This window comes from Abrus precatorius, unplaced genomic scaffold, assembly GCF_003935025.1.
Source record: "Abrus precatorius isolate BTA unplaced genomic scaffold, Abrus_2018 Scaffold2, whole genome shotgun sequence".
Classification (NCBI taxonomy): Eukaryota; Viridiplantae; Streptophyta; class Magnoliopsida; order Fabales; family Fabaceae; genus Abrus; species Abrus precatorius.
This window is the reverse complement of record NW_020874362.1, coordinates 467,074-494,394: the sequence shown is the minus strand read 5'-3', so window position 1 is coordinate 494,394 and position 27,321 is coordinate 467,074. Positions and strand designations below refer to the sequence as shown.

General features: G+C 31.0%; 2 protein-coding genes across 2 annotated transcripts; both read right to left on the bottom strand.

The window, feature by feature from the left end:
* Positions 1-733: 733 nt before the first annotated feature.
* LOC113858304 (leucine-rich repeat receptor-like serine/threonine-protein kinase BAM1) lies at positions 734-4,512 on the bottom strand. Its single transcript, XM_027490875.1, has 2 exons — positions 1,865-4,512; positions 734-1,310 (listed from the first exon to the last, which is right to left on the bottom strand). Exons 1-2 carry the CDS (start codon positions 4,446-4,448, stop codon positions 850-852), a joined length of 3,045 nt encoding a protein of 1,014 aa, XP_027346676.1. The 5' UTR covers positions 4,449-4,512; the 3' UTR covers positions 734-849.
* A 19,664-nt stretch (positions 4,513-24,176) lies between these two features.
* Positions 24,177-27,321, bottom strand: LOC113858109 (serine/threonine-protein phosphatase 7 long form homolog). The gene is made up of 3 exons (XM_027490572.1): positions 27,300-27,321; positions 26,319-26,443; positions 24,177-25,019 (listed from the first exon to the last, which is right to left on the bottom strand). The coding sequence occupies exons 1-3, from the start codon at positions 27,319-27,321 to the stop codon at positions 24,177-24,179; spliced, it is 990 nt and encodes a 329-aa protein (XP_027346373.1).

Below are 27,321 nucleotides of genomic sequence, written 5' to 3'. Positions count from 1 at the left end.
TTACTATTTTGGGGTGGCACAGTCAATTACTTAGTAAAACTTAAAATTTTTAGTAATACTGAATTAATTGAATATAGAATATGAAGTGTCTGTTGCTAATTTCTACGAAATTACTGTTTACTTGAGTTATTGGAGGCACTTAAACTCGTACGTACATTTTGAACTATGTGAAGTTTATAATGTGGAAATTGTTGTTCATTTTTGCTTTATAATTACTGTAATAGAATCGTAATGATTTTGAGGTGCATCAAATCCTAAATTTGAATTGTTTTATACTCTAATATAAAAATAAACTAGCCAAGTATTGTTATTATTATTATTTAATTTACATATATGTCATATAACGAGATCACAAGTACACACGTCAACAGACTTCACTCCCTAAATTTTCAAAGCTCGTTCGGTGTGCGCTTCTGACCCCTAAGGATTCATAAATACTTGGTGTTATGAACCGTGTACACATTTCTTTAAAACCAAACCCACCCGATAGTGTCAATGCGTGTCCCTTTCATTCTCCTTATCAAGGGCATCCTAAAAGAAAAAAGACTTTCGCTTGATGTTTACACTGTTCCCCGGTGCAGGATCAGAACAGCAACAGGCTGTACCATAAAACATGTGCTACGTGATGAAGACAAAGACTTTTATATAAAGAACATACTCCCACCAATCCTACTGTACAAATTACAAAACCATTAAAGAAAAGAGAGAAGAAATATTCAAACATTAACACCTTAAAAGTAAAGAGAAAACCCCACCCAGAAGAAAAAACTGAAGAAAGCAAGTAGATCAGCTATCACAACCCAAAGGAAATAAAGATGAAATACATTCCATCCCCACCAACTGAACACTTCAAATGCTAAGAAGATCGGGAGGTGGCGACGGAGGAGGATGTTGATTATCTTTAGGTTCCTTAGATGCTGTGGTTGGAGACTCTAAACTGTTTGATGATGACAAAGATGATTCAGTGATTGTTATGTCTCCTTGTTTTGAGCTTGGTGGCTTCGGAAGCTCTGTCAGAATTTGAACGACTTCACGCATAGTTGGTCTCTCCACTGCCTGTTCTTCAACACACAGCATGGCTACATAGAAAACATGCATCACCTCATGAAGTGGAACTGAGGGAAGTCTAGGATCAAGAACTTTTAGAACACCCTCCTTGTTTGAGTCTGTCATTTTCCTCACCCATTGCACAATGTCCACCCCATCACCAAATTCTCCAACCGGTTTCCTTCCAGTTACAAGCTCCAAAAGAACCACCCCAAAGCTGTATACATCACTTTTCTCATCAACTTTGAGGGTGTAGGCATATTCTGCAGTCACAATCTCAACTTCAGTCATTAATCATACACAAAAATGAAACAGCTACATTAATTGGAAACAGTACGATCATAAAATCAAAATCTAAGAAAACCAAAGGAAATTGCCATCTGTTTTGACGTACAGGTTGCTAATTAATTACCATCTTTTTTGCAACTGTGAATATCTCTAACCTATAATTAGAGGACCTATCTAATTATAGGCTGGGGGCTATGATCAAAGATTCAAACGAGGTATCTAATGCACAGTCACCTACCATTTGCTTTAAGAAGCACTCTAATTTAGTGTAAAAATCAAGAGGTCGCTAGTGTTTGAAAAAAAAAAAAAGTCAAGGTAGGCAATATAGCATGTATGCATTTATTAATTAATTAGGCGCACCACAGCAACATCCACAGTTTACTTCTGCGCCTAAATCAATGATGTTGAGTCAAATGGGACAACCTCCGACCGTTAAGGATTATAGATAGAAATATGGCCGAAAAGAGGGTTATTAGTCTCACAAGCTGAACACATAAATCATCAATTAAGCTGAATTTCAATATGTTACCTGGAGCTATGTATCCATATGAACCGGCAATAGCAGACATGCATTCAGATGTTCCAGAATCTTGCAGGAACTTAGCAAGCCCAAAATCAGCAACATGGGCTTCAAAATTGGAGTCAAGGAGGATATTGTTTGACTTAACATCTCTATGGACAATGAGTGGTGAACAGTCATGGTGTAGATAGCAAAGGCCCTTAGCAGCCTCCACAGCAATTTTATACCTGGTGTCCCAATGCAAATGACCCCCTTTCTTACCATGAAGAACTTCACCTAAACTTCCATTAGGCATGTACTCATAGACCAATAGATTTGTCTCATGGTTTGAACAGAAACCCAGTAGTCTAACAATGTGTCTGTGACGAATCCTCCCCAAAGTCTGAATCTCCGCATTGAAACCATGATCATGTGAAGATCCTCTGCTCATAGCTGGTAACCTTTTCACTGCAACTTGATCCCCATTGGGCATTCCCCCTTTGTAAACAATGCCTGCACCGCCTTTCCCTATTATGTTGTCCTCCTTCAAGCAATCCAAAACATCATCAACAGTGAAGTCCAAACGCTGGAAAGCAGTTAATTTCCAAGCACGAGCTTCACTGGCCTTTTTCAAAGACCGAGCCTTTATTATTGCTGCAACAGCAAACGCAATGGAACACACAAGCAACCCAATAACCAGCAAGAGCTTCAAAGAAGAAGAAAGAGGACCCTTAACGTGAGGCTGGCGAGGGCCATTGGCAACCCCATCTTTGCAAGGACCCAAATAAGGTCCACATAATTCAGGGTTGCCCAAGAAAGAGGTGTAGTTAAAGTAGCTGAATTGGCCAGTACCGGGAACCAAACCAGAGAGATTGTTGTATGAAAAATCAACAGAAGTTAAACTCTGCATAGAGGCTATAGACCCTGGAATTGAACCAACTAAATGGTTTCTGGAAAGGTTCAAGTAATTCAATATCCTCATACCAGTGATCTCGTTTGGAATCACACCCGAAAGCTCATTACGGCTGAGATCAACGAAAGTCAAGAGCTTGCACTGACTGATCTGAGGAGCAATAGGACCCGAGAACTTGTTATGGCTAAAATCAATCTTGGAAAGCTGTTGAAGCTTCCCAATCTCGGGAGGGATTCGACCCGAGAACTTGTTGCCATCAAGGAGAAGCTTTTGCATGCTGGTGAAGTTCCCAATGGTGGGTGGCAACGGCCCAGAAAGCTTGTTGTTGGAAAGACTAATCTGACCAAGATTGGCAGACATGGAACCACCCTCAGGAAACTGACCCGTGAGAAGATTATCCTGAAGCTCAACTTGGGTCAGTTTCGGAAGCCCAAAAAGACCCTTTGGAATAGAACCATTCAGAAAGTTCTCGCCCATGCGAATCCTACTTAAAGACTCGCACTTTCCAAGCGAATCAGGAATGGGACCAAAGAGGTAATTCCCAAGAGTTATCAGAGTCTGAAGACGGTTCCCAGAACACATGTCAGGGGGCAGAGACCCAGTTAACTTGTTCGAAGAAAGATCAACGAGCGTTAGCCGCCCGTTCTTCCCCAAACTCTGAGGAATGCTCCCAGTGAAGTTGTTCTCCCAAAGCTGCAACACTTCCAGCGCCGGAAGCTCCCCGATGAACTCAGGAATCGCGCCATGAAGCTTGTTCCTGAACAGGTTCAACAACGTCATGTTCTTCAGCTCCGCAAAGCTCGCCGGAACCTCGCCGGAAAGCATGTTGTTGGACAAGTCCATCGACTTGAGGCTCTTGAGGTTCCCAAGCTCAGGAGTGAGGGAACCGGAAAGCGCATTCACCTGAAGAAACAGGGTATCCAACTTCTGAAGCTTCCCCAGCTCCGCCGGAATCTCGCCGGACAATCCACAATATGCGGCGTCGAACCTAACGAGTTCCGACAGGTTTCCGATCTCCGGCGGGATGCCGCCGTCGTAAGTGTTGTAGTACCCAATGTAAAGCTCCCGGAGTGAGGAAAGGCTTCCGATCTCCGGCGGAATGATCCCGGCGAGCTCGTTGCCGGACAGAGCGAGGTACTCGAGATGAAGCCAAGTGCCGTACTCGTGAGGGATCTCGCCGGAGAAGAAGTTTCCGCCGAGATGCAAATGGCGAAGAAGGGGCATGTTGGTGACGGAGAGGGGAAGAGGACCGGTCATGTTGTTGTTGTAGAGGTCAAGGACTTGGAGGTTGGTAAGCAGAGAGAGTTGAGAAGGGAAGGTTCCGTTGAAGACGTTGTTGGACAGGTTGAGGAACCGTAGATTTGAGAGAGAAGAGAGAGAAAGAGGGATGGGGCCGGAGAACTTGTTGTCGGCGAGTGAGAGATGGGAGAGGAAAGGGAGGTGGGAGAGGTCGTCGGAGAGAGAACCGGACAGGGAGAGGGAGGGGAGGGAGAGGGTGGTGACGTGGCGGCGTGAGTCGCACGTGACACCGAACCATGAGCAGAATGGGGTGGAGGAGTTCCATGAAGAGAGAGCGTGGGTTGGGTCATCAGTTACTGATGATGCTTTGAAAGAGAAGAGTGCGCGGTATTCTGAGATGCGCGCTGAGTATACATTGTTGTGAAGGAAGAGGAAGAGCAGCCACAATAGCACCAGTCGCATTTTGTGCGACAAAGGAATTGGAAAATGAGGAGAGTGAGTGTGTATTTGTGTTTGTGTGTGTGTTTCTGAGACTCTGCTACTGACCACCACTGACCCCTGCCAGAGTGAGTGAGTGAGGAAGCGTCCACCTCTGCCCACGCCCTGTGATTTTTATCGTTCAAAAAGAGGGAATTTTCTCAATATGAATTTTCCCCTTTTTTTTTATGATTGTAACAAATCATAACATACCAAAATACTATTTATTAGTTCTAACTTCTTTAAAAAATACTACATATTATTACAATAAAAAAATACCTATGCCTGCTGTCTATTTCGTGACATACTTCTGAACTGTGCTTTTCATTGTATTAACGATTTCTTTTAATGTCTTTTTAACCATTAGAACTTTAATTTTATAGTGTGCTTGAAAAAAAGGTCACATGAATGTTGCTGAGCTGCTCACACATTTTATACATGCGTTACTTTATATTCATGTGAATTTGATTTTTTTTCAATTACGGTTGTATAGAGTCGTCTTATTTTCTAAATATTCACCTTTCTGAACATGAAATGTGCAAAGATAGAAGTAATGCAAAATTAGCTTTTTGTAAACCGACAAACCACTGGAGCTTTCTTTTTACTAATTTGGTTTCCCCTCTTTTTTCTTTTTTTTTTCCAAACTTTTGTTCACGGTCAATTATTCTTTCATGGTTTTTTTTATCTTTTGCATAACTAATATAGTTTGCTAAAAAGATAAATGCGCAAATTTGCAAGCAGCATTTTGTATTAAAAAAACGTGTACTGATACGATATTAAGGGGTTGAATTCTATATTATGAATTTTTCCTATTTTACGTAAAATAATAATAATATTCGTATTCATTTTACTCTATCTTTTTCCAAAATAAAAATATGATATGTAATACACGTTTTATAATGCATACTCATTGTGTTTGTAGTACAAGAGGATTATATGAAACACAGAACTGTCTCACTAATCTATGCTTGATAGAGCTTCATCTTTTAGCATTTTCTTGAGTGATTTGTATTTTCATACGCTTGTTAGTTTTTATTAGTCCTTTTCCCCCATCCCATCCCTCCCTGTTTTTGAATTGTCCTCAGGAAAGCGAAACAAGTTTATAATATTATTACATTGTTTTCAAGTTTCTCTTATAAATTAGTTAGAATTTATCCTCCAAATTTTGTGCAGGCAATGTAGAGAAATTAGTTAAATATGCGTATAAATGTGGTTTCAAAAAAAAAGAAAAAAGAAAAAAAGGACTTTATACAGTTTTACAATTACATATTTTTGAATTTTTAATTCAACAATTGCCCAACTTCAGTTAGATATTAATACAAAACATGTTGACAACTTTTCCTAAATTCTTTAGTGTCAACTTTTGATCAATAATATTATACAACTAATAAATTTATCAATTTATAAGTTGTATGATAGCTTGATTTAATTGAAAAAAATTATCGACATTAGTTACATTATCAAAATAGCTACAATTTATTAACATCTAGGACTAAGAATGTTGAGATATTAGAATTAAATTGGAATTAATTTAATTTGAAAAAGTTATTATAATGTGTACTTTATCAACTGTTTTAGAAGAAAATGCTTAAGTCTTAATAGTTATAATTGAGTTGCATTCCTAGTACATTGTTATGGATTAGAACTTATTAAAGAAAAACTCTTCTTTTCAACACTAGTCGTTTTACGCTTCGGTTGAAGTTTTTGAATATAATAACAACACAATTAATAAAGTAAAGTAATTTTGTAAAGATCGGAACGTAAAGTAATATAACTTTAATGTTTGAAGATTGTGTAGAGGGGCTCCTCCTTCAAATTCTTTTAAGGAATCATAATGATTATTAATCAAGTATATTAATGGTGAATTTATCTTTAAAATATACTAGGATACTCTAAAAAAGAGTCGATAAAGTGATCAAATAAATACGTGTTTTAAAAATTCAAACCCCATTAATACTATTCTAATTTGACTATTATGAGTATGTCATTATCAATCAACAATTTACATTAAAAGTGTCAATGTTAAAATTTACAAAATTAATTCACTTAAAAGATGGATTTTTTATATGATAAAGAAAACATTATACTGAAGTATTGTGAAAGTAAAATTGTAATATAATACAATATCATATGATAATATTATGATATTTCTAGAGATAAATTTAGAAAGCATGCAAGGAACAGGTAAAAATTAATATACTAATTAATTCAATTTATAAATCTACAAATACATGTTATTATATATATATATATATATATATATATATATATATATAAAATCCATGTAAAGTTCTTGCAAAAAAAAAAAAAAACATAGAAGGAGATTGGAACCTACTCATTGCCCATTAAATTTATCCTTGGATCTTTCCTTAATATTTATACAAATTAATAGACACAGTATTAAATGGATGGCTGTTTTGCTCAAAAATATTAAACTGAAAAATATTTTCTATGATTAATTTCCATAATTTAAATATTATATAGAAATGGCTAATTTAAATTTTCTAATATGACGAATAATTATAGAGTAAGATTGCTTAGTTATTTTAACCAAGAAATTTGCTAAATAGTCTTTACAAAAAGTTTTATAAAAGTTTTAAAATAAAAAATATTTAAAAACAGAACAATATATCAAAATATTTTTTTAAAAATTCTTTCACAAATGTTTTTTAAAATATTTGTTATCAAATACTTTATTAATTATTTTATCCTATACACATCCTCCCTGAAAAGTAATCAAATATGAGTTGGTAGCATATTAGATGTTTCGGGAAGAATATTTCTTTTATCAAACATAAAATTTAAACTTTAAATCTTATTTAAAAAAATTTAGCATATACTACACTCGAATCAATTACCCATTACTTTTTAGTAATTTTTTTTTGCTAATTTTTGTTATTACCTAAATATGTAAGGTATAAGTGAATTTCAAAATAAAGATAAAGTGGATTAAAAATTCATATAATGGTAAATTGATCTCTAAAATTTTGAGAATATCATAACATTTAAATATAAATGATATTGTTTAACTATATTTATTATTATAAGAAAATAACAAACCACATTGAAAAAATTAAAACAAGCTTTTTCAGTTGTTGCTAGCTCTCCATATTTCATGTATGACAATCTAAAGAAACATTTACAAGAGCATTTGAAGGATCGTTTAAGAGAATCTAATATATTGTATAAAAAAGAGATTATATGATACTATAAATTATGTTTATTATTTGTTGTTTATAAAGTTTAAAAATTTAAAGATACATTCATTTAAAATCATTACTTGAAATATCTTTGTAACTGAGTATAAGACTAAAAAAGTGCAAAATTTGTTGAAAATTATATTTGTCACATAAGTTACATGTCACAATATTTTCATACATTTGATACTTGTTCAAATGTTAACAAGTTGATTATAAATGTTTATTGTTATAAAGAACTATATATACAAGCAACTTAAAAGAAGAATATAAAGTAGCAACAAAAAAAAGAAAGAATATAATAAATTTTTTCTGTCAAATTTTTAGTTCAACCCTTTTAATGACATTTTTAATATACTGAACACTTCATTCATATTCTGAGTATCATCCTAATTTTCATTATTCTTCCTCATAAAACTTTACATACCACTAAAATTAACGGGTCTTTTGTCTTTTTAATATGAAAAAAATAAAAAATTACTAAAATATGGTATTTAAAAAAATTAAAAAAATATTATATTTTTTAAAAAAAATAGCCACTAACGATTTTTTGTTTTTTAAATATTTTATTATTTTTCAAAAATCATTTGTGGCTATTTTTAAACCCTATATTTTAAAAGTTTTTAAAAAATACCATATTTTGGTATATATACTTTTAAAATTCCATATATAGAAAAATATTCCAAAGTTATCCTCTTTTGTTTTTTTTTTTTTCGGAGAAAAGCTTGAAAACAATTGTCTATAAAAACTTTATATAGTACAAAAGTTATCCTCTTTCGCATGTCTTCATATTTATTTATTTATTTTTTCATAATACTTCATTCCCTAATTAAGACATAAGACATTGAGCAAACTATGCGAACATACCACACGGCGAGCCTATGTGTACTTGCAATCCAATTAAGTCATCTCTTACGCATGACCTTTATACATGTTTTTTTTTTTAAATATTTTTACATGATTATATATTTACTTAACTTTGAAGGTTAAATTTTTTATTTTTACTAAAAATTCAAAGGAGCTAAAATAATAAGAAGATTTCTGTTAATAAATTACAATTAAATTAAATGATTTTTATAAATAAGATGCAAGCAAATGACACGAATAGACAAAACATAACATATAACATCTTTATAAAGTATAGTCATTGCTAGTTATACACTATTAAATTTATCAATTGTTATTCACTGCTATTTTTTTATTTACACTTACTATTTCATAAATTGAAAAAACAAACTCAACCTTTTCCAAACTTTAAATAGATACTCTAAACTATAAATTTATCTTAATGATTTTTAAACTTTTGTTTTTGTAACTAGATAGCTTGAACTTTAATTTTGTTATAATAATCCTTAAATTTTATTAATTTTGTGTTTAAAAATGCATAATATTTGCGTTACGTTATTAATATTATCAGCAAAGTAGAAATTTATTATTATTATTTAAAAACATAGAACATATTGTATAAAATAAGATAAAATATAAATGAATAATTAAAAGAATTGCACGTGACGGAAGTTGTTACTTGTATAATATGATGTGTCACTCTTTTAATATTTGTGCGTTTGAATTAAAAAATAAACTAAAATAAAAATGTATTTAAATAAATACCTATCCCCGAAGGCAGGGAAATACATGGACTGGTTATGCTTTTTTCAGTTTATGGCAATCATGCGGGGTATTCTTTTGGAATGAAATGGGACCCAATGATGTGATGCATCGAACGTCCACAGAAACTATTGGACAAGGGGACCCACATTATTCAGCCAGTGTGTGTGAACATCAAGATGAGAAAACTAGCATCATTGCCAAAAATTAGTTCACTGCAAGAAAAAAGAAAAATAAATACAATAATAGGTAATTATTAAAAAGTAATAATTTTGTTCGATAGGATAAAGCTAGTCAAACATTGCTGACTGACACAAGAAGGGAGAAGACCGAGAGTGAAAACCCTATCTTCGTTGCCTTCTAAGCTGCTCGCATTATTACCACATTGCAGATTGGATCTCCATTTTACCCTTTTCTTCCACTCAATTTTACGTCCCATGTATCCTCTTCCTGTCTATTTGTGTTTATTTTAGAGGAGAGAAATAATTGAAAACAATTTTAAAAAAATGTCTTTTATTTTTTTAAATTTTAAAAATATCTTGGATCATTAATCAATACATAAAAGTTAAGTTTGGAAACCTACTATTTTAACTAAATTATTTTCTAAATTTTTAAGAAGTTGATAAAAATAAATATACTTTTTGAATTTTTTAATAAGTATCTTAAAAAATATTTAAATTAATAAAAATTTAAAATAAAAGTACATTAAAAATTGTAATAAATATAAATTAAAATTTCAACAATCATTAATACCATCATTATACTTCATATTATTACTACTTATAATTATTCTCATCTTAACTATTGTCTATTGTTTACATGACTGACGGTTTTACACTGTCATAAGGTTTTATTTATTCAAATAATTTTATGAATAACATAATTATGAAATATTATATATTTTAAATTAAAAATTATTTAAATAAAATGACAATAAATATTTTTTAAAAATTTGAGAAAAAATATTATTATTGTTGTTGTTTATTATATTATTATCTAAAGAATGAAATTTTTGCGATGACTTAAACTGAAATAAATTTTAACCCTATATGTTATCAATATAATACATTTTTATTTTAAGTATGAGAATTTTAAAAGTAAAGGATGAAATTAATCATATGTTTGATTAATTGCTAGGCCGCTCCATTCTTCTAATTTCTAATATTTTATGTGCTATTTGTAGATTTTTTTTAATATTCAAGCTTAACACATAATCATATTCATAACTACCAACAAATAAAGTAGTTATTAAAAAAATAATAACCATTTTTTAACTTTTAAAAGTAATAAACATTTTAAGACAAATTAAAAAATATAATATAAGTAAAGAAACTATAATACTTTTATTTTGTCAAAATAATAGTTTAAATGATTTTGTCTAAATATACACAGGAGGGGTTGGTGAAAATAAGTATCTATGTGACATATTTAATCGGGTGACTATGAGTAGTGAAGACGAAGAGTGAAGCGATCGAACGCAGGTAGCAGCAAAAGCACTGAGCCGGGGATGGCCATTATTATATTGTATCTAATACAATGGTCCCCGCTCCATTGCGAACCAGAAAGAGCACACTCTTCTGGAAGAGAATGACCCAGCACTCCACCAGTGACCAAAGGCATAATAATAATAATAATATCAATAATTATTATTATTATAATAATATACCGGCAAACATTAGTAGCAGCAACGAATCCAAGGATGGGCTAATTTGAAGAAAGTGACAACTAAGTACTAACAACATATATATGGGTTTTATTATTTGTATGCATAAAAAATAAAATAAATTTGAAGTGCAGTTTTTATATCTACCGTTTATCAATTACCATTAAAATTTTATCTTCATAATTTATGATAATATTAGTTTTATACTTGTTATTAAAATGATTTTTTAATTTTAATTAATAAATAACTCTAATAACAGCTAAAGATTACCACCATATGTGATATTATATCTGATTATTCTTATTTTTTTATTAATATTATATAAATACATTCTAAAAATTTATGTCACTTACAAAAGAATACCTTTTTAAATGTCTAATTTGGTAGTTCAAAAATATTTCACAAAATCGATTTCAATTTGCTCATATTATTTATCTTTTAAACTAATGTGTATTTTTTATAAAAAGTTATTAATTATACAAGTTATTATAACATATAAGATGTTTTTATATAGTAAAAAATATTCTTATGAAAAAGTTAAAAAGTAATTATAAATCTATTTAAGTATTCAAACAGGATATTAATAGATGGGGATATTTTTAAAAAAAAAATTGTTAATTTTTAAACGAGCAAATATTTTGATACTAATTAAGATACATAACATAAACTGGAAGAAATATATCAAAGAAATGGGGAGCTGTTTGTCCATGCGTGTTTACAGTAATAAGATCGATAATGCCATTAATAGCTCTAATTGCTTGGATATTTATTTATTGCCCTAATCTGCAATTGCATGCAAGTGCCTTTTTTCCGGGTATCAAGCAGGTAACGTGCTTTTATTAAATTTGCGAGAAGATCAATGATCATTTTGATGTTTATCCTTACTGGATCTCATTTCATTCCTCATTTTGTTTGCAAGGTTCAATTTGATTTTACAATTATTTTTTAAAAGAACAATATATAATTATATATTACAAATCACCATTAAAGTTGGAATAATGCATAGCCTTAAGATGATTTCACTTTTCAGATCCACTCCTTTACCACGACTTTTAGCTGCACCTACAAAAATTTGATCTTCATACACATGCGCTTCATGATCCTTTACAATGTATACACACGCACCCTTTTGATTCTGATTCCTAAAGCCCAAGTAAAAAGCCAATGATGTCGGAACCGCGTTTTCTTGATGACGTTTTACAGTCCGAATATAAGCGGCAATTAGGAAGCTAATATACACCCTTTTATTGGTTGCAATTTCAACTAGTAGTTGCCAAATGTTAGCATTGTGAACTTGTCCATCCCAAGAATCAAGGGATCTTAATTGGTGAGAACAGTACTTTGCAATGCAGGTTAATGCGCACCTCGATTAGGAACAGGATTAAGAAGATACCCTCCTAATCAATCACAATCACGCCGGTGCTGTATTTTCTATCAAGGATGTGCTTTTGATTTTGGCCACTTAAATTAGATATTGTCGTTAGTAGAGTGGACGCCATGATTCTTGAATCCAAGATATATGCATTGGTGTATCGGTGTTCCGCTTCAGGGTTCTAGCAACTTTATTGCAAGAGGTCAAGTTTGTCCTTATTATACCTTTTGATTAATCATTAAAGAATTGGAGCCTCGTTTCTTCGTGCCATAGTTGACCGGATTAATCATGATGCCCAGTTAGATTAATCTTGTGGATGTTAACTTCTATAATCACACTGCACGTGATCGTATGACTCAAAACAAGCAAGATTTTTTGGGGGTTTCGGCTATAGCTAGGGAAGGAATTTTAGGATCCTTTCACTCTGTTTAGTTATTTTATTTTTAAATTTCCCTTATCTAAAATGATTAAAAAATTCCGTAAAAGGGAGTAGATCTTCATGCTAATTCCAAGCTAGTTGCCTTTTATTAAACAAAAGATTATCGTTTAAATTTTGATAAATGAATCAACTTTTTGTTTCACTATAGTACTAATTAGGTATATTGAATATTTTTAGTTTAGTGTGTAATTATAGTGGGGTGGGGTGCGGGGTTAAACAAGATTCGCTAGCTGTAATAGCTTTAGATTTCACTTAGAACAAGAAAGTCATCGTGTTGAGTTGAACAAAATTTGTGAGCCCGAAGTTCTTCCATCCCACAAAACACGTTGTATCCTATTCGAAGAATATTTAAAATGTCTCGGATGGTGTTCCTTTTGTCTGCTCTACACCCTTAGGAACCTCAAACTATTCATGGGTCTGTCCCTCTAATTCTCTTGGAAAACTTCAATGGTCCCTGATCCCTCACTTGCCTTCCTTTTTTTATCGTACAAGTAACATCCTGGAGTAGTGTGATGAATCATGAAACAAATCCTGCTAGCAGTTACTCTCTAATTTGGGAGGGCGAAACAGAGCAAGTGGTTCGTGCCCATTATTCAACTTTTGCATGTATTGCTTGATAAATGAGGAACTGAGGAAAATGGCACGGCTTGTCTTTTCAATTCACAAAAAGAGAAAGGGTAATCCACTGATATCGTCATAATCCACCCTCCCTAGTCCCTACCCAACAAACTAAGCAAAGTCTTTTATTCTTTTCTGATAACAATGTTATCTCTTATTATTTACTTGCTATTATACATAGGTTAACGACAAAGTTTGAATAAGATAATAACAACCATCGCGGAAAAATTGACGACAAAGAGGACTCATTGAGCTTATAAATGCGTGTTTTTGTCCTTTTCGATCTCATAAATGTTGCTTAACCGGCTGCTAAATGATATAATGTTTGCCAAATTCTATCTTGCTAACTGCTATGTCACTTCACATTTTGTCTCACAAGATTTGAACTTAAATTAACAAAAATCATACGTTGGATTAAAACATTATATTTTACTGTAATATTTTTTATTAGATTGAGATTAAACTTCTAACCGTTTAGTGACATATTAGATATGGCCACCAATTTATTGTAAAATCAATGAACGGGTACATGTACCTCGATCCACTTAAAAAATCACCTGATCAGAATAAATCCAAGATTAATGATAAAAAAAAAAGTTATTTCATCGATATAATTTATTTTTGCTGATAAAAAAGTAAATTTCATCGATTGAGGGCCCACGAGGTGAGGAAAGGACAAGATTGTGTTGAAATGGATAATTACCGAGGGATTGAATACGATTTACAAGCCCAAAAGTACTACCCTCTCTTTTGTCTGGTTGTATGTTAAACATTGTTGATGTGATGAGTATCTGTTTGAGAACCTATAAATAGAAATAGAAAGGACGTACCCCGAATAAAAAAGAAAAGAAAACAGGAAAGAAAATGGAGTTAATACTCAGTACAATGCATTTGCCATTGCTAAATCATCGATGTTGACTTTGACATGCATCCTCCAATGGCCTACAGATGCACACACACCCCCTCTCTATCAGTATCAAGTACCCGGCTATCAGCACTAACTTTGTCTAGGCCCGGAAAAATACCATTGCATGTCATTCTCATATCTTTCACAGATAAATTATATAGTATGGAATTAAACTTGAGCGATAGCATCGACATAATAATGTGGTATAAAAGTGATTGGTGAGACGGTGTATGTCTTTTAGTGGACCTTTTTATATTTGTTTTTGACACAAGGTTGAAAGTTGGAAAAGTGATGTCTCCTGGGCCAAGAGCTAGCGTTTGTCTGTCAAGGCGTGTTTGGCTTATAACCTGTCAATCGTAATTTTGACAATAATTTTTCACCAACTTAAATAATAGTATGAAATAATTAATTATACTTAAATACAATATATTAATTTAAATAAATGTATTATTTATGAGTGAAACACAATTCTTCAATTTAAGATGTGCACATTATAATCTAGATATATTATGTCATAACGTAATTCTGAAGGCTTTTAATTTTTGTTAAAAGCAAACTCGGATATCGACCCTCACTTTGACAAGCATATATTAATCCAGTACAGATAAAATTTCTTAAAGATCCTTTTGCAAAGCCTTTTCTTTCCGCGGTAAGAAAAGAGACATTTTATTATTGCAAATTATACAGACACTTTGCAAGGAGATTTGGTTTCAATTTAGCCCATGCCAGATCGATTTACATTCGATTGCTCGTCCTACTCTTCCCAATTCACATCTTTGAGGCAGGTGACTCATTACTCATAGGTTCATTTTTTTTTCAGCATTTACTCATATATGTGTCATTGAAGTAGAAAATATGTTAAGATCTTTTAATATCATTGTTTTTAGTTTAGATTTTACAAGGGTTGCGTTTTGCCTAAAGAAATTTTAACATAAGTTTGGTTGTCAAATCCAAAGTTGTTTTTGATGGACAGTTCTGTCAACATGATTTATAACAGGCTGAAATTCATGAAGAATGAAAACGTAAAAAAAAAAAGTTCAATTTTGATGTATAATGAATATAATATGTAATTTAATGGTGCACTGATACGTTGTTTAATAAACTTAATAATACACGAGATATCAGATTTATTAAATAATACAATAAAATGTTATTAGATGACACTATTTTAAAGGTTTTCTTAATTTATTTTGACAGGCATTAATCAAGTTTAATTCAGATGAAAAAAAAATTAGAAAACTTATATTTTCTATTCACATTTAAGTTAATTATGAAAGAATGGAATAGCATGTAAAAACCACCAAATATTTTATGAATTAAAATATATTTATCAATTTATTGAATGATGAATACATATTTAATTTTGTTAAGATTATAATGAGATATGCATAATTAATTTATATAGAATGGTTAAATCTCTTAATATTTATTTCATAACAATTACCAAAATATCAATTTATTTTATTTTGTTTTGAAATATTTGTATAAAAAGTAAGATGATAATTTTGGGTTTTAAATAGCACTTTATTTTTAATTTTATATTTTCTATATAAACCCTTTAAAATTAATAAATAAAAAATATAGTGACAATTTTGTATTTATTCATAAAAACAAACAAGAACAGAAAATGATTCTTAACCCAAACGTTTTTAATATTTCATGCATGTAGCGAGATACTTGAATAACATAAATATTGTTCCGGAACAGTCTAAGTTGAAATGAGTCCGAGAATCTCTGTTTGTTTAGGTTTCAAAATCCGGTTACACAAATCCCAATATTAATAAACTTTCTATTGAAATTGAGTTTTAGACACTAAAATGCCCTAATAAGGTTTTGGTCACAATTGGTCGACTTCCTATACACGAGCAAGTCGAATCAATGGAGGCCTATTTCTCAAAGTTCATAACTCTTATGCTAGTCTTTGGAATATTCCAATTAAGCATCATTGACACCTAAAATGAAGTCTTTAGGATGATAATGAAAGTTGATTCTTGCCATGCATACTCATCTATGTTTCTTCATCCTATATAAGTTCACGTTTAGTCCAATCAAACAAGTATTTAATCCTTACTGTTACTTTATGAAAATATACACTAACTTGCCATTTCGGATCGCCTAGGGCCATTGGAGAGAAGCACTATTCTAAGCAGGAATTGAATCCTACGTGTTGGAGGACCACGGCATGATCAAATATATAGGATTTGCTTGTTTAAAAATAAAATAAAAATTATATAATTCAAATGAATGTATAGATATATATATATATATATATATATATATATTAATTATATTTTATATTAATTCCTCGTAATTTAAAAATAAAGTACAAAATAAAGTTATCAAAGCCGAGACATTCAAACAAGTACACTTTAATTGGATGCGAGAAGATGCGAGTGTTGACGAAAACAATGGCGAAACAGAAGGGTACAGTGGTGTTGTGAGCGCAGGAGCTATATTTGCCATTGGCCATTATCTTGAAGTTTAGGGAAATATTTAATCAGAAATGGAAAGAATCTCTAGGTACACAAAGACCTATGCAAAACCTATTAATTTTGCATATATTTCCATCATTTGAGTTGCCCCAAAGTTTGTGATGGTCGCCTGATGAGTGATCAGAGTCTAGTCTATCCTACCCTTTTAGCTCAGCTTTGCAAGTATATTGCTGTTGGGGTTCCAACATGTGGCCCGCATAGCGCTAACGTTTACACCACTAGCACTGCCATTTTCTTTAAGCACGCAAGTAATTATGCCATTGACATGCTAAAGTTTCTTAAGATGCTAAAAGGTGGTCCGTTTGAATTTAATTTATAAAAAATTATTTATTTATTTAAATAAAATCAATTTCAATTTTTAATTTTATTTCATTAACTTTTTAAATTTAAATTTGACTTATTAATTTATTTATTTTACATATTTTAAGTAAAAATATTTATAATTTAATATTTAAATATAAATTTTTATTTTTAAAAAAATTAAATTAATAAAACACAATTATATATGAATATATTTTAAAATCAAAAAATAAAATATTTGATTATAAAAATGATATTTTTAAAATAATATAATTATTTATTTAAAATATAACTCTCAAAATTACATTATTCACAAATTATTTAGGTTAAATTTATAAATTTGAATAAATATTTAATGAATCAAATTTAAATAATTTATAAATAATTCAATTTAGTTAATTAAATTTATCCATAAAATTCATTAATTAAATTTAATAAAAAATATTTATTTTCTCGTCATATTACTTAACATGATGAGATCCAAATATCCCTAAATAAGTTGCAAGTCAATGAATGGAGATGGACTATGCACTTGTGGGTTTCACGTGGCAAAACTATCTGACTTGTCTCACATTTATGTGTAAGCATACATAGCTTCATGGTCCATGGCTTTCTGCAGTTTAGAGGTAAAGGTATCTTCATCTGTTTTTATGTGTGTTGTGATTTAGTTAGAATTGATAATAAGGCCTGTTCGTCTGTTTCTATGTGGCTTTTAGGAGAGTTTGTTTTCTTCCCTGATAATTAACACCGTCACAACATTTTTTTTCTCCATAAAATGTATCCTGAATCTTTAAAGATTATGATTTTCTGAAGAAAATATTAAAATATGTATTGTAATAATTTCTTCATTTATGATTTTTTAAAATTATATGCTAATTATATTTTTAAAATCATGTGTACAATTCGGTTTTAGTTATATATATATATATATATATATATATATATATATATATGTGTGGACATACAATTTTATAAAGAAAAATGTATAATAAATATAAAAATAAATAAAACTAGTTATTTGATTTTTTAACAATTTATACATATTTTAAAACACTTAAATTAAAAAAAAGTATTTGAAACAACAAATTACTCTATATCATCTTTTCTTTCACATTCTCTCCTTTAACTAGAAATAAACTTGAATAGCTTGAATAAGATTAAATTATTTTGAAAATAATTAGTACAAATATATAACAGATTATTTTTTTATATATGATTTTTATAAATTATATATAGTTTTATTTAAAAATTTATGAAAATATAAAACTTAAAAATTATTAATGATATTTTTTAATATAGATACAAAATTCAGAGATAAAAAATAAAAAATTGTAAATGATAATTTTTTTAAAATAATATTAAAAATTTAAAAAACTAAAAGTTACTAATAATTTTTAAAAAAATTATAATTAAATATTCAAAAAATACTTAAAAAGTAATCAAACGTCATCAAGATTTTAAAAAAATCATATTTTTACAATTATGTCAAAATTTATATTTTCTGAATTTTAGAAAAAAACTATACATAAAAAAAAGTTGTATATAACCAAATAGAAAAAATAAAATAAAAATAGAGGCAAAATGTGGCTTAAAGATTAAAATAATACATATTTAAAAAATAATTATCAAATTAAAATAAAATTAAAACTTATTCCCTGTTTGGGGTCTTTTTTGGCCACGTCAACTCCGATTTCGCATATCAATCAGACAAAATTATTTTTTTTATTTTAAATTTATTCATTTCGCCTAAATGAAAGACAAAATAAGGTAAATATCATGCATTTCGTATATGTAAAAGGCGAAACGATGGACAGGTGTCAAGTTACAAGTAATTCGTCTCAATTTAGGACGAAATTATAGGATCTGGACACGTGGTTAAATCTTATTATTTCGTCTGCAAAAGAGACGAAAAGGGTCCCTAATTCGTCTACAATCCAGACGAAAAGCATGTCACCTTTTTTTGTCCGCTGGTCCCTCCCTTGCAGCTACACCCTTTTATCCAACCAAATGTTCCTATATAAAGTGTGAACTCGGAAGCATTCAAAATCGCGGTAAAAGTGTACCCTTAGTGCAAAGTTACACGTTGATCAGATTGGGAAGATTTTTTAGGTTAGTAATATTTACAATTTTTTCTAATGTTTTTGTTATTAAAAAGTTTTAATTATTTAATTAGAAATAGTTAAAATTTATAAATATTTAATAAATATATTTTTATGTAGATTGAAATTAAAAAATAACATTTTAGATAATTAATAAAAAATTTAAAAGTTTATAGATATTTAATATAATTTTGTTTAATTAAAAAAATAATATTAGAGTTGTTGTGAATATTTTATTTTATATATGTGAAATATATATTAAAAATATAACATTTTATATAATATAAAATAATGTGAAAAATAAAAATATGTTTGTGTGTTACAAATAATTTATTTATATTATTTATATAAATAAGTATAATTGTAAATAAACATTGATAAGTTTTTTTAAAAATAAGTATAATTGTAAATAATTATTGATATGTTTTTTTTATAAATGCAGGATGAATGATATTATTATTATTGTGTATTGGAATGGAAAAATTGTTGTTGGAAATGAAGGTGTGACATTTGAAGGTAACAAAAAAATGATAAAGATAAGAAGAGGGATAAGTTATATGAATTTAAAGAAAAAGATTCATGACAAGTTGAATCTTAGTAATAATCATGTCATATCTAGAATAATTTCTCGTTTTATGGTTGATTCAAGCGCTAAACAATACAATGCATTGGATATATGTGATGATGAAGACATTGATTGTATGATTAGTGCGTATCAACAACAAAGTATTACAACTTGTATTGAATTATATGTGGATATTGCATTTGGTGAGAGTTCAAGAGGTGAGTCGAATATGTTGGACTTAAGCTTATCAATGTCACTGCCTAACCCTATGGAAATTGTCAATATAAATGCTACAGAAGGTATAAATTATATTGTTGTAATTTAATTTTAATTTTTTTTTTAGTTACAATACATATTGAAAAAGTGTTTGTATTTTGAAGGATATAGAGATTTATGCAGTTATGAAGATGAAGATGATGAAGTCAATAATGATGATGAAGTCCATAGTGATGATGAGACAGATGATATTGATGAAGGACATATTCCATTAGACAGCTCGTCAGATACAGACATTGATGGTGATTTTGATTCAAACTTAAATTTACAACAAGAAAGTGTTGGAGGTAACATTTAAAAAATATATTGATTAAATTGTTTATTTGTTATAAATAATGAATATTGTATGTTTAAATGTAGTTGTAGATGAAATACCTTTTTGGAATGTAAGTCCACATTACAAATCTATTAATTGGGACCACCCAGACCAAGAAATTGAAGCTGAAGAAATTAGTGAAGATAATTCATGGGTTATTGGAGATGCGTTACATGTGGGTTTGTTATTTGACTCAAAAGATGAAGTTAAAAATGCCTTAAAACAACATGTAATGAGAATACATCAGAATTATTTTGTTGTTGAGTCAAAACCAACAAAATTACATGTGAGGTGTTTAAACCATAACAACGGGTGCCCATGGAGAATAAGAGCATCATTGCTTAAAAATTCAATCAGGTGGAAAATAACAAGGTGTGGCGGTAAGCATACATGTCTCAACCCTACAATCTCTCAAGACCATACTAAATTAGATTCAGATTTGATTTCATCATGCATAATTGGTAAGTTTTGAATAATATCTTATTTCATCACATCTTTTTTCTATAAAGATACTTAGTTCAATTTTTATTGTTGTTTTGTGCAGGTATAGTTAATCTTGAACCATCATTGCCTATAAGTCTAATTCAAGAAAGGATGACAACTCAATTTGGATATAAAATTTCATACAAAAAAGCTTGGAAGGCAAAACAAAATGCAATTGTAAGAATATTTCGTGATTGGGATGAATCATATGCGACATTACCAAGATGGTTAGAGTATATGCAATTTCATGCTCCAGGTTCTATTTATAAGATTAAAACGAAGCCATTTGTTGTTGGACATCAGGAGGACAACAGATTTAGAGTATTTGAGCGATTGTTTTGGTGTTTTCATCAATGCAAAGAAGCATTCAACTTTTGCAAACCTATTATTCAAATAGATGGAACATTTTTGTATGGTAAGTATCGTCATACATTGTTGATTGCAACAACACAAGATGAGAATAATTGTGTCCTACCACTAACATTTGCTATTGTTGAAGGGGAGACTCTGTCAGCATGGGAATGGTTTTTGGCAATGATTCGTGTCCACGTAACAAACAAGACAGGAATATGTTTAATATCTGATAGACATCAAAGTATCAAAAGTGCTGTTTCAAACCCACATCTTGGATGGCAACCTCCTAATGCATACCATGTTTATTGCATTCGTCATATTGCGAGCAATTTCAACCATAAATTCAAGAACGTTGATCTGAAAAAACAAGTGATAAAATTAGGTAACATGATTTAATTCGTATCTGACTTCCTCTTACTTTATATTTATTTGAATTGTGAAGTCATGTAGTATTTGTACATTGCAGCATATATACCTTCGAAGCTTGTATTTGAAGAGAAGTTGAGAAGATTCTGCACTGAATCACCAGAAATACAGAGGTGGATCGACAACATATCGAAGGAAAAGTGGGCTTTGAGTCATGACGTCGATGGACGCCGTTATGGACATATGACCACAAATTTGTCAGAGGCTGTTAACAAGGTATTGAAGGGAGCAAGAAACTTACCTATAACTGCTCTGGTTAAATGCACTTATGGACGAATGGTTGAATATTTTGTGAAGCGTGGAGAGGACGCAATGAATGACTTGAACCATGGTAAGAGGTTTTGTTCAAAACTAATGCTAAAAATGCAGAAAAATCAAGAGGAAGCATCTTGGCATCAAGTGAGACGATATGATATAGCAAGAACAACATTTGAGGTTGAAGAGGCCTTTAATCCTATCACGCAAAGGGGTGGTAACAAATGGAATGTTGTTTTGTGTAGAAGATACTGTGAATGTGGGAGGTTTCAAGCATATCAATTTCCATGCTCACATGTGATTGCTGCTTGTGCATCGGTAAGTATTGACTTTTGGCAATATGTTGATGATGTTTACTCTATGCAAAATGTCATCCATGCATATTCATCACAATGGTTCCCTTTGGGAAATGATGGTAATATTCTTACACGCAATGAGTGGAAGTTAGTGCCTGATGAGACAAGAATCAGAGGTAAAGGAAGACCAAAATCATCTCGAATTAGGAATGAAATGGATTAGGTTGAGTCACAAAGTAGAACCCGATGTAGTAATTGTCATCAAATTGGTCACAATGTACGTCAATGTACTTCTATATCACCTAATCAGTAGTATTGATGAGTTTATGTATGAGACAACACGTCATTTGTTAACTATCAGCATGTGAGTTTGTAGTTTATATTCAAATGCACTGATGTACTTGTAGTAATTATTTTCAAATCCAGTTATGTACTTGTAGTTCATATCACCTTATTTCTCTTAATATGAAACATGAATCACATTACTGAAAGTTAATCGTACGATTTATAACATGAGTAAATTTTAATCGATCGATGATTCAAATGAATAAAAACTACCATATGTCATAAAACATCTAGTAAAGGTACACAAAATATGTATAATTAGTTTATACAAAAACTCAAACTCTATCCTCGTGTGGCTGGTCAGGCTGATGTGGGGTCAATATGCACTCCCTAGGTCGATCTCTAGCTGTACGATGTGGGTTACGACGAACCTCTGCAGGTGGAACATCTACCGTTGCTTCGAAATCAGCATTCAAATCTATCCCCTGATTATATGAGGTATCATATGATGTCCCAGTAACAATATCTGTTGCTGGTGCTGGTGGTGTCAAAATAGGAACATCATATGGAGGTGGCGTGAAGAATGGTGATGGACATGGGATATAACACTCTGTGGTCAGGAAAGGTGATTGAGGAGTCGGTGGCGGATGCTGGGTGGCTTGAGATGAGTGAAAATATGTAGGTGCATTATAGGGCTGTGTCTGGAAAGGAAACTGTGAGGGAACATAGAATACTCCATCAGGACGCTCAGGTATCGGTGGAAGAGACCATTCTGTCGCATGTACCTCTGTGCGTCTACGCTGTAATCCCCTGCCTTCCTTACGGTTCCTCGATTGACCGACATCTACAACTGGATCCTGAGTATTGCCACTCTGCATTGGAGGATCAGATGAAGAAATAGGTTCCATAATGCGGTTCAAATCATTCTTCAAACCTAGCATAGATTGACACAAGTCTCGCATCTCATCAAAGGTGAATGAATCATGGCCATCTGTCATCAAGTAGTGGGCTCTCTCAAGTCCATCACCCTATACCACCATATATGTATGTTAACAATGTCATTACAAATATTCATAAGTAAATGAAAAATATGTAGTTTACACTTACAAGTAATGATGAGACAGCTGCGTCTCTTGTCATCCAACGTCTAGTGTGAGCTCTATACCACCGCATATAGTCAGAGTTGAAACTTTGCTGCCCAATATGGGGGTCATTGGTTATGACCCACTCTCTCCTTCTCTCCCAAATGTCTAAAACATCCCTCAGCTTCTCTTGCCAATTCTCTGTTGCCTTCCCACGCAGAGTCAAGTCATGTAGTGCATCTGGCTGATAAGGAGCACGAGGTATATGTTGAACCATACCAAATTGTCGCATTACTCGATCTGGTTGGTGCCACTCACACACCTGAAAACATATCAGAGGCACAACAGCCCTCCACAAATCCATCCCCTCACGACATATAGCTGGTAACGAATTAATCAAATCAATAGAATATGGTTGCCAAATTATCTGCACACAATATACAGCATATTCAGGTTTGTTTTCATAATGATAACTAAGTTACAACATGACTATAACATATGTCTAAAATGTTAATCCAAGTTTACCTCTTCACCACTAAGCATGTCAAATTTTTATCTATAATAAGATATGTCTTTCCTCCCTTTCTTATTCCTTTGATTGGCTAACCACCTGCACAAAGATACAGATATTGTTAACACATAAGGTATGTTAAACATATTAAGAAAATAAATATTTAATATTACCTAGTAGCATATGGAAGATGGAGTCGTGTGTGAAGCGGGTTTCCAAGACCTAGAAATGGAAACCTATCCCATGCCCACATCACAAGTAATGCAGCTAATTCACCTAAACCATGCCGATCAATGTTGGTGGCCATACACAACTCTCTATACAAATATCCTAATACTGCAGACCCCCAACTATATTCACTAGTGACAGCAAAATCCTCAAGTAAAGGTAAGTACCTCACTGAGACTCTACTGCTGGAGTGATCACTCAACATAAAACCCCCAATCAACCGCAACATATAAGCCCTAGCAAATCTAGTGATCTGTAAAGGATTCTGTGCATGCATCGCCACATGGGTAAAATGTTGGTCTAGCCAACTCGTCTTTAAGAAGCTACCAACAAAATCTGCACGTGATGGTCTAATCCCTAGGCTCTCCTCAACAATATCAGCATAATTAACTCCAATAGGTGCTATCACAGGTCTTCCATCAATTCGTAAACCTAACAACACAGATACATCCTGCAAAGTGATCGTACACTCGCCTGGAGGCAAGTGAAAAGTGTGTATCTCTGGCCTCCATCTCTCTACTAATGCAGTGATCAACGAGAGGTCTAATGGGAACTGACATACGTGAGCAATCTCAGTAAATCCTGCAAGCTCTAAATGTGGAAGAATCTCCTCTGGAACACCATCCAAACCAGCTGGAATAAATTGACTCTTCCTAACCTTCAAAATAGGATGATCCCGACCATCCCAAATATGTTCAGACACATGAATATTCTGTAACCGCAATAATGAAGGATCATCTGGTCCTGAATGAATGACCCTATTCTGTCCTGAAGATGAAGCCATCTACACAAAATATAAAATATAACATGGTCAAAAGTTTAAACTTTAATATAAATTATACAAAATAATTGCATATCATGCATCAAGTATAATACCCCAATCTGTTCTTTCTTCATCACATAATTTAAATACAAAAACTATTTATAACATTTTAATCATTGTAATACAAATAAAATCAAATAAATTTATTCATAACCTTTAAGTTGTCTTTTTAATCATTGTAATACAAATAAAATCAAAAACAATTATTCATAACATTTTATTCATTTTAATCATTGTAAATCAAATACAATAAAACTGTTCATTACTACATTTGAATATTTTATGATTTTTTTTCTTAGATTTAACATGTCTTTTTAAACTTAGTACATCAAAAGAAATTAATATATTAATTAAAAACTATAAACATTTAAAATTTTGTAGTACTTTCCATTATAAATCTTATATCATACAATAACAACATTAATTAACAAGTTGTTTGTTTTAAATAATTTTTTGGTCATCATTTATTAAATTATATAATTATCAATAATTAACTTAAACTAATTACAATCATTCTAAAAATTTATATTTTACATTCAAATTTTTTTCTTTCTAAATTAAATTATATAATTATAAATAATCTATCTCAACTAATTTATATATCTCTGTTTCTTTATATTGAATAACTAATTTTCTTATCAGTGTTGTTAATTTTAATACTTTCAATTTTTAATATAAATTTTTTTAGTTATCTAAATTTGTTCTTTAATTATAAATAAATATGTCTATTTATATATTTTAATCATAATTAATTTAAATAAAGAATTTATGTTATAAGTTTTATACACTATTTTCTAATTATCATTTCTTATATAATTAATCAACCAATTTGATATAATTATTTTCTAATTTTCTATTCTAAATTTTATTTAACTATTTAATATTTTTTTAATTTTTAAAATTATTTTTAACTTGTCTTTTAATTTACACCTCAATTTAGTAGAATAATTCTAAATGCAGCTTAATTTTTAATATAAACATCACTATAAAAATTTAATTTTACAAATTTAGTTTATTTTTAAATTTCTATAAAATTACCAAAATTATTTTTATTATATTTTTAATCTAAATATTACTATCAGATTTTTTTAACAAGGTAAAAATGTAATAAATTTAGTTTTCATATTTCTATTTTTAATATCAATTTAAAAATTATAATTTATCTCATTAATCAATTTTTCTTTTCCTAAAATTTTTAATCAAAATTTTACGTTTTTCTATTTAAAAAAAAATACAAAATATACAAAATCTTTTCCATACCTCAGTTGCAGATTTCAGGCGGCGGAGATGGCGGTTTCTGGCGAGTTTTGCAAACGCAGGAATATCAGCAAGTTTCCTGCACTGGGGTCTCTCTCCGACGACCTCCTCTTCCTCTTTAAGAATGGCTGTATAGCAGATTTAAGTTCTCCCAACCTCCTCTAAGTTTTAATTCAAAAATATCTTCACTCACTACAAATGAAGGGAATGTAAGCACGATTCTGCAACGAATGAAGATTCTCACTCAAAAATCAAGCTAAAACGACCAGAAATTTGCTACCCACAGCCGTGAACGGAAAAAATGGAGTTTCGCAAACGCAGAGGGGGAGAAGGGAAGGGGGAGAAGGGAAGGTCTCTGCGGACACGTGACGCAATCAATATGTTTCGTCGCTGACAAAGAAGAAATCCACTATTCGTCCTTATCAGAGACGAAATATGTTGATTGGCCCACGTGTCTGGAGGCGGGAATCTTTAATTCAAAATTTTTCCCATTTTCGTCTTATTCTTATACGAATTCATGCTACACGTGTTCAGATTTGCAACATTTCGTCCCTTTTGTAGGCGATTTTAATAAATAAATAGTCAAAATTTAATTTCGCCCACTTTATATACCAATTCAGAGCTGACGTGGCTAAAAAAGACCCCAGACAGGGAATAAGTTTTATTTTTGTTTTAAATTGATAATTATTTTTTAAAAATGTTTTATTTTGATCATTAAGCCGGCAAAATGTATATATATTCTATTATTGAATATCTTTTTGTGCTTACCTGCAACTGATGCAACTCAGAAAAGCTGAAAGCTCCACCTTGTAGATTTAGGGTTGTCAACTTGTCACAATAGCTTCAGCCTTCAGGTGTGATTTCTTTTTATGAAATTTTAGAGTAACTAGGAGCACATTTGTGGAATATTGGAAGTTATAAAAAATTTGTTTTCATTTGATTTTATGACAGCTACGAAAACATGACTTGATGATCTGACGTTACCTTGAATCATGAATGGAAACAT